Genomic DNA, 9,467 nt, shown 5'->3' with positions numbered 1-9,467 from the left:
CGTTTTTTACGATTTTTTTTTTTGAGCAAGAAATATCATAACAGTAGTTTATTGAGGTGGTATTAAAAAGTTGCAACAAATACTTTTTTACACAAATACAAAACTATCTGCTTTTACTGTAAAATTTTCATATTTTTTGTTATATCAATGTTATTTACTTCTCAAAATTTATTATTTGTTTTAAATTGTTACTAGAATAACAAAAAAAAAGGTTTTTTGTATTTAACAACTTTTGAACAAATGATACTTTTATACCAAATACGTATATAAATTAAAACCTCGTAACGTAAACAAATCTAAATTTGTGCTTGTTGTATGATAAAGTACTTTATACTTAATATTTCCAATAATTTGTTGCATTGTTTTAAACATGCTAAAAATATAGCAATGAGTGTAATTTTTTTTATATATTTAAATGCTACGTATACATTTTAAATATTTTTATTTATCAACATTTGCATTAAGATTTTACTTGAATCATACATGTGCATAGTTTTTAATATTATTTATTAACATTATTTAAATCTTTATACATTTTAACCTGTTAAATAGCGCTTACAAAAAATTTAAGGAAATAAAAAATTGAGCAAATATGAAAAATCGTATTTGTATAATTGACTAAAAAAATGTATTCTAACTTGATTTAGCTTGTTATAAACCGTCATAGATTATTAAATTTTCCGAATCTGAAACAAGCTTGTTCCTAACTTTGATAACGTATAAACTGGCCAGGCCACAGCGCTAAATGTTTTTATGATTATAAAGATATAATACAAAGTCTACAAGAAAACTACTTTTAGTTATACATTTTGTTTTTAAGAGATGGGAATAAAAATTAGTTGAAGCAATTATTTCTCATAATATCAGAATTATTTTAACTTACTTATTATGTTGTTATAAATATTTCAAATTTCTAACAAGAATGGTTTTCTAATCTGTATACCGGCCATTTTTTGATTGTGTAGTTATTTTTCTTGTATTTTAATGCACTAATAATTTTTCAGTACAATGTAAAATGGTAATTTCAACATTCAGAGTATCACCAACTCAGTCTTTCAGTCATATAAAAAGGCAAGCAAAAATAGACGAATATTATTTGAAAGGTAAGATTTTTTTAACTAAAGTATTCAGACACTTGTATATTTCAAGAAAACGATGCTATAATTTTTTACTTTTTTTACTTTAAAATCAATTTTTTAGCGAGCATTTTTACTGCAAATAGTATGAATTATTTATTTGTTGTGGCTCGTTAATGTTTAGTAAGTTATAATAAATTGATTGCTAATACTCTTTAATCACTTTAAGTTTTTCTTCTATATGCCTCTTTCAAAATGCTTAATCTATTAAAATTGGAATGATTTATTTGGAATCTTAAAAATATTAATTTCTTATGGATTGATTTTCTTGTTTTTTCCTTTTCCTTGCTGTTTTCTTTTGTAACTTTAAAAGACTTGTGTGGCATTTGTTATTTAACAACAATGATTTTTACATATATAATCTACATATATAATTTACTAAAACAGTGCAAGAAAGAATGTGCTCATCACTTTGCTCAACAAACTCACCAAACGAATCAGCACCAGTGGATCATCCAATCAGCTGCGTTCATTACTGCGCGGGATGTAGTAAGCCAATCAGAGACCGGTATTTCCTCAAAATTGACCAATCAAATTGGCACGAAGGCTGCGTAGTGTGCTGTGTGTGCAAGCAAGTGTTAGTGAGCCAGTGTTACGTCAGAAAGGGGAACATCTACTGTCAACAACACTACACAAGGTAATAGGAAGTAAAACTTTAAAAGTAAATAAACATTTGATTTAATTTTTAGTTTAGCATACATTTTGCTAGTTTTGAATTTCCTTTTAATATATTTGTTCATTAACATTAGTTTTTAAGAAATTGATGATTGCTTAATAGTAAAATAAATAAAAACAAAACTTAATAAATTAGAACATGGTTTTAAATTTTTTAAAAGTCTTTAGATTAGTTTTGTCATAGAAACTATCGAACTTAGATTTTTGAATATTTTATTTATTTTTGAGTTGTTCAATTAAAAAAAAAAAGAAGCATCTCCATTTTCATGTTCAAAGTTAAATTGTACAACTTTGCTCATTAGCAAATCTCTTAATGACCTTTAAAACTTTGATGTATTACATAAAATAAATACAAGCAGAGATTAAAATGCTTAATCTGTAAAACTTCGCTTTAAAGTGGCTTTTAAATCAATCACTAATGATTAATATGTTCCGATAAAGAATTTTTTATTTAGATAATTATGAATTCTACAAAAAAAATGTGTAATTAAAATAAGTAACTTTTATTTCCGTTTTTAGTCATATTTTTCTTTATTTATTACAAATGTAAAAATTTTAATGGGTTTTAATCTTATAAAGTGATTTTTTCCGATCAAATATGTTATTCTTACACTTATCATTCAAGCTTGAAACTTTCTTTTTTTTTTCTAATTCAATTCAGCTCAGTGTTCTTTCAACTACCATTTGAGAATGTCAGCTGAATTTAATATCTCAGTTCTGTTTATTTTCAAAAAAGTGGCCACAACAAAAATAAACTCAACACATGAAACAAAAATAATTTTAGTCAAAACTAATCAATGGTCAAATTGCGTTAAGAAGCGGCAAACGGCAGCCGGTGAAAATTTAACGAATCGGAATTCGATCGGATTAAGTTTTTTGCGCATAGAAATTTCTCAACTGCTTCAAACAACTAGCATTAAAAAAGCAAGAAAAACTAAATTTAAGGGCCACTACTTTTAACCAAAACTATACTTGCCATAAAATCATTAATTACAGACGTAGTGTTTGACAAAAACATAAATATATATTAAAGAGGATGCATAGTTATATGGTAGAAACTAACATCATAAATTTAACAATTGATTCGTAATCTTTTTTTGGGAATTAAAAGACTTACTTTATAAAGCTAAACGAAATATGTTTAATAAAAGTTAAAGAAGTACGATTTACATGACGATACAAAAAACATTGAAACAAATATTTGTGAGGTCTTTTTATCTCGGGTGTTTAGTTAAATTTTGTTTTGGCAAGCCCGCGTCTAAATTTGACTGGCTTGGCAGTAAACAGAAAATAAAATTCTTTCACACCTTTTAATCGAAACTTTCAGCCTATTTAGTCTGCAACCGAAAACAAATTAGCTCACATCTTTAATTTCAGTCAGAAAATAATTAGTGTAGATTTCTGGGCTAAGCCGGAAATTGCAAGCAGGTGTAAATAAATTGTTGATAAAATGTTAAATTGATTAATTAGACAGAAAAAATTCTTTTGCAAGCAGCTTGCGATTTAGTATGCTAAGTTTTTTAAGGTGTTTAAAGTTTTTTTATAGAACGTTAGGGTTGTTTAGATAGATAATAAATTTACACAAATAGCTAGATATTTTAAGTATTTAGTAAGCCTTAATTTTATTAATATCAACATAAGGTAAACAACAAAAGCTAAGCTGTACAGCGCTACATATATAACTTTGAAACATTTTGACTTTAAAATTCTAAAATTTTGACTATTTTTACCTGGTGTTAATCTTCAAATTTATAAAACTGTTCAATCAAGTCTTTAACTTAAGCCAAGTTTTTTAACTAGTACATTTTTTTCTTTATTATCATAAAAATTAAAACAAATTTATTTACGAGGAACATTTCAACAAATAAAACATCAAAGTAATTTAATACTCCATATTCCATTATACTAATAAAATAATCCATCAATTTAATAAAACACACAAACATTTCTACTTCGGAAAGAGCTTTTGATTTTGAAATTATCAAACTGAAAAAATAGTGCTCTGAAGTTGCCAGTTAATAACTCATAGAGCGTATCAACAGTTAACTTTTATTGTGAACTTTTCTTTGAAATTCAAATGCAGTTTTAATGTAATTTTCACTTAGGCTTTCTACTATACATTTTTACCTGAGTTTTACATTTATACCTTTTAATTTTGAGTGGACTTACAACCGAGTGTAAACAATAAACAAACATTAGTGCGTGCTAAGTGGTTTTTAGCCGAGAAAAAAATTGTTAAAGCCTTTGCAGCTATTTTAAGACAAACACTAGATTTTAGAGCTGTTTAAAAATTCAGTGCTTTTCGTTCAAAGTTGGCCGTTTTTGCAAGAATAAATTGTAAACGTGTTAAAAAGTTGAAGCTTGCAAGTCGTTTATCTTTAATTATTCATTCCTTTAGTTTATAGATTTATTGTATATAAATTTTCACCGTAATCAACTGATTTTTTTATAGTTTTTCAAGCTTATTGCTTAAAATAAATTAAAAATTTAAGTGAGTTTTTTTGAACTTATATCAAGTTAGCTTACATTGTACATCACTTTTGGTATTAAGTTTTCAACTACGTTTCAGAGCTTTTTCTCTGAATACAATTATGCTGCATTCGATAAAACCGTGGCAACACTTTAACAACTATTTATTTATCGCGTTAAAGCAGATGATAAAGTTTAGTCTATCATGTTTGTAATAAAATATATACGCGAAAACAAGTAAAACATTTTTATTAGCTACTAAAACAGAAACCAATGTTTTTATTTCATGACAAAAAAGATTCGAACAAAATAACTTCTTTTGAACTATTGTTATCTTCTTAAAAGTTCAAAATTTCATTATGATTTAAGTATTATTTTTTTTCTTTTCCAATGTAGAAAACTTTAAACTGAAGGAAAAATATAACCAACAATGAACAATAATAAAAAATTCATAGATATTTTTTTTTGTAAATGTAGTTCAATGTCAAACTTATTTTTTGTGGGAAAAATTTTGATGCTTTAATGTGATTTTCACATCGCCACTGAATTGTCACTGAGAGACTCGCACCTGCATTTTCACATGAAACTTTTCAAAGTGAGGGCAAAATATTGAACTGTCTCGGAAGTTTGTTGAGAAAGTCTCTCAAGTTTCAGAATTGTGTGCTTAGGTAAGTTAACACGTATGAAATTTAAAAAGTTATTTGAATCACACTTATTATGTAGTAAACTGCAATTTTTACAATCTACATGTGTATGGTAAGTACAACACATTAATGCTGACTTGATACAAGCTTTATTAGCATTAAGCAAAAGAAATTAAAACATCAAACACTTTTTTCGTAAAAATAAACCAACAACAAACTCAAAAATATTTTTCACTATTCCACCACGGAAGTGCATCTCACTCAATTTTGTTTTATAAAAGTTCATATTTAGCTTCTGCAGATTCGCATCAATCATCAAAAAGCAAATACTTAAGCAGCTGAGTCGTTTCTCTTCACTTAAGTCACGAAGTCCAGCAGATGGTAGAATGTCACGCCCGTCTCACAGTGACGTCACAAGGGAAGACAAAGCTACCGAAACCTCTCATCGTGAAACTCGCATAAAAAGGTGTTGAGGCGCATCTTTGATTTGATTGACAGAAAAAACGGAGTGGGGGTGAAAGCTTACCTAGTTACCGTGGCAACCCAGCTGTTCGTGTCCATTTTCGATGACAAAAAATATTTCTGTGTAGAAAGTAACGCGCTTTCAGCTTCCTTCCCAACGAGAGAAAATGTCTGCTTCAGTCACCTCGAAGCAGGTGTTATGATGCGTGCCAAATTCGCAACAGTGAAGGCACAACGTTTCTCAAAACCATTTTCTCAGCTGATTATAATTATATACAAAATTATAACAGCTGACTGCCTTTTTGTTTGCCATGTCGCGCAGTGAGAAAAAAATCGAGATTTAGCTCACAAAGTAACAGGTTGATTGTCTAGAAAGTAAGCCGGCGCACAATCACGAACTAAAAGCACGCAAGTAATGAAATATATTTACACAAGTTTTATGAAAAGTAAATATTTAAAACAACACACATAGTTTTATGGAAAATAAACATTTTAATTTCATAAAATGTAGAAAATAAACATTTAACACTCTACTTACAGGTTGAAGCTGTGCAAACGTTGCTGCCAGCCAATAGCCGCCAACTCCAAGGTTTTTCCCGGCCCCGTTCACGTTGAATGTTTCTCCTGCGAAATATGCAGCCGACTGGTGAAGGTGAGTGAATTTCATGTAGTTTTATTAAAAAGTTTAGCAAAAATCATTAATATTTGTTGTGTTTTTTGTGTAAACCTAAAGTTACTAATGTCGTACCATTAGCGAGACTAAAACTACTATATATCGCAACTTAATTTTTTTTTTTTAAACAACTTTACCGTTTTCTTGAACGAAAATTTTTAAACAAATTAAAATAGGTCAATGCCACCAAATAAGTGAAGTATAAGTTTTAAGCAAGTTTTATTTAGTCTAATTTAGTTTAAGTACCATTCGTCTTAAACATTTACATCTTCCAGCTTTTAGCAAGATTGTTAATTTTCAAACTTACTTACAAACAGCCGGGAGAACAATATTGCAAACGAGATGAAAATGGTGGCCTTATTACTTGTGTCTCATGTAATTTTGTGGCTTCAATGAACCAATCAACTTACGTGAACAAACAGACTGATGCAAGATACGTTGGAGAGGCAACCCAAGGAAGTATGAACATCTTAATCCACCGAGATGACGATCTAAGAAGCCAGCAGGGAGGAGTGAAGCGACCCAGAACAATTCTGACCACAGCGCAACGTAGAAAGTTCAAATCAGCATTTCAAGTTTCTCAGAAGCCAACCAGAAAGGTCGGAAACGAATGTTGTTTGTTTTTAGAATTTATAGAAATTTTAAAAAGTTGTATTTAATGTTTTATTGTTTTATAAAAATTAAACAGCTGTTAAAATCCTTTTAAAATGATTTTTTTTGTAAATATTATAGTTTAGCCGTGTTGAAAAAAAAAAAAAAAAGACTTTGTGATTTATGAAAACTTATAATAATATTTGACATAAAATTTAATTTTTTAACAGTACAAAATGATAAAATTTATTTTAGCACCGTCTTACTATGTACTCTTTACAAATATCTGGCTTAAATACAGTGTATTTTATAATTTGAAAACTCTTCTAAGAATGATGAGTACTTTCTCAAGTGATTTTTTTTTCTATAACGTAACAAATGTGTTTTAATTGAAACAGAATAGTATTGTTGTATTTAACTAGTCATACATTATATTAATATTAAATAATCATAAACATTGATCAACGTCTTTTGTAAAAACATAATTCAAATTTGATGTAAATTTTTTATAAGTGATATTTTTGGATTAATAAAAATATTAATTTTTTAGGTATAACAACTTGTTGTAAGGTACATAAGTGTGTTTTTACGTTGAGAATAAAAAATTAATAAGTCTAAAAAGAACTTGAATTTTTTTAATAACTGTTAGGCACGAGAAACTTTAGCAAATGAAACAGGTTTGAGTCCGAGGGTCGTTCAAGTTTGGTTCCAAAACCAAAGAGCAAAAGTTAGTTTAATATAAACTTTGAAAAACAGTCAAGCTTTTTTGTTAAGCATATACTACTGTGGTACTTAATGCATTTCTTGTTTTTAGTTCTTAAATATTCTTTAAAACTTTAAAAAACATTCTATTTATTTATGACCGATATAGTTCATAGAAATATGAAACGTTTTGTTCAAAGAACTTAAATAAAACCTTGAGGTAAAAATTCGACTTTTATCTAAACTATATCAACTATATATTATATCAATTAATTATTTTAAACAAAAGTTTTTTTTTTAATTTAATGATTGCATCGCGTTTGGATTAAAATTTGTGTAGTAAAGGCAATTAGGTTTTAGCTCATTACAGCCAATACTTTTTTTAAATTTTATAAAGCATTGTTCGTCATAAAAGTACTGATTCTTGTCATGTTGAACGTATTGTACGAGTGTAAAACTGACGTGTCAAAATCAAGCAGTGATAAATTAACTATTTTTTGCATAAACAAATACTCTATTTGCTCTGTATATTATATAAAAACTCTAAATATTTAGACAAAAGTGTGCTTTTTTGATTCGCTAAAATCTATTTAATGCTAAAGTTTTTTTTTGCAGATCAAAAAACTAGCACGAAAACAAGAAAGTTCAAAGAACAAGGGTTTACCTAAAGCAAGCAACACCGATTCTGACAGTGAGTGTTTATCTTGCAAATATGTACAAGTCTCCACATGTATACAATCGTTTAAATACTTTATAATGATGCTAAACTTTTTAGTCTAAAAGTTTAAATTTAATTCATAGTAGCTATACCGTGATAGATATATACCTAGATGTTATGTTTTGTACGCAAAACAAAGTTATTCTGTTTCAACTCATGTTGTACATGATGTTACTACAAGACTCATCACAAACTTTCAGATGAAACGATGAGCTTATACTCGAGCCAGTCGATGCCGACAACTCCGCATCTGAATGCCACAGAAACAACCTACATGTCTCCTACAAACGAAGAATTTTGTCGAAACAACAATGCGGACGAAGACAATCAAGTCGACCTCTTCAATACGATGAACAGTAGGTTGTTTATTAAATAAGTATGAAAATACAATTAAAACTTAGATTGCTTTTTCTACTGTTTGAGTTTGTATATTCTCCTGACTTGTAAAATACGTAATGATGTGAATCGACAAACTAAAACAAATTATTTTAAAGTTTGAATTTGACATATGTTTTGTTTAATTAATGTAGTTTTTATTTAGTCTTTTACATAATTATTCGATTTGTGAACTTTATTTTTACTCAAATCAAGTTTTAAAACATTTAATTTCTTAAACTAAATAAAAATATATTTTAAGCTACTCCAATAGACATAAGGAGCTATGAATTTCCCGCTGTGAATGACAACACTTTACTGAAATTCTCCTGCTTCGAACACAATGATGACAAAATGGCCTGCTCAAACTCCGCACCAGCTGGCAAACCGCATCAGGGGTCAAACGAAAGCTCCTTCTTTACCAGCTCCTCCTCACAAAACCTCGGCAAGCAACTGTGCTACAGCCAGGTACCGAGTAACAACAAGCCGTCAAACAAAGCTGAGTTTTCAAACCACGCAGGTTCGGCTGTTTCGAACCCGTGCGAAGAAGTTTCTAGTGTAGATAATAAATGCAGCAAGCCGATTTATGAAAATAATCCAATAGAAAAGTTGCTGTTCTTGCAAAACAATTACTTTACCTCATTATGAATACAAACTTACAAACTGTAGGCATAAAAGTTCGCTGACATGATTACAGAAGCTTTTAACTACGATTTTAATGCAGTATAAACTTTTTAACAATGAATAAAAATGCAAACAGCGTTTTTTCATAAAACCACTGTGAAAAATTTTGTAACTACATTGTTTCTGTTCAACGAACGGTATTTGAGTTTGTACCTTAATCAAAAATATATTTAGATACTTTTGATATTTTTGCATTGATAATTTTTACTTTGTAAGCTATAGTGCTTTCAACTAAACTGCAATGGTCGTATAATCAACCGCATAACTCTATTTATAGCTTTTTATTTTTATGGTAAGCAATTATTTAAGTTGTTTATAGTCATGTAAAGTAAATTACA

General features: G+C 28.6%; 1 protein-coding gene across 1 annotated transcript; it reads left to right on the top strand.

The window, feature by feature from the left end:
* The first annotated feature begins 6,435 nt into the window (after window positions 1-6,435).
* On the top strand, window positions 6,436-9,161 carry LOC145838671 (uncharacterized). Its single transcript, XM_082946295.1, has 5 exons — window positions 6,436-6,658; window positions 7,300-7,377; window positions 7,968-8,043; window positions 8,271-8,426; window positions 8,708-9,161. The coding sequence occupies exons 1-5, from the start codon at window positions 6,452-6,454 to the stop codon at window positions 9,091-9,093; spliced, it is 903 nt and encodes a 300-aa protein (XP_082802421.1). The 5' UTR covers window positions 6,436-6,451; the 3' UTR covers window positions 9,094-9,161.
* Window positions 9,162-9,467: the final 306 nt, after the last annotated feature.

The sequence above is a fragment of the Thalia democratica genome, chromosome 6 (assembly GCF_965202585.1).
Source record: "Thalia democratica chromosome 6, ktThaDemo2.hap1.1, whole genome shotgun sequence".
Lineage (NCBI taxonomy): Eukaryota > Metazoa > Chordata > Thaliacea > Salpida > Salpidae > Thalia > Thalia democratica.
Note: the sequence above shows the minus strand (reverse complement) of the source record. Positions and strands in the feature narration are given on the sequence as shown.

Coding starts and splice junctions, on each gene's coding strand:
- LOC145838671 (XM_082946295.1), top strand. CDS start 6,452: ATGAACCAATCAACTTACGTGAACAAACAGACTGATGCAAGATACGTT. Junction 6,659..7,299: donor CTCAGAAGCCAACCAGAAAG/GTCGGAAACGAA, acceptor AATAACTGTTAG/GCACGAGAAACTTTAGCAAA. Junction 8,044..8,270: donor AAGCAACACCGATTCTGACA/GTGAGTGTTTAT, acceptor ACAAACTTTCAG/ATGAAACGATGAGCTTATAC.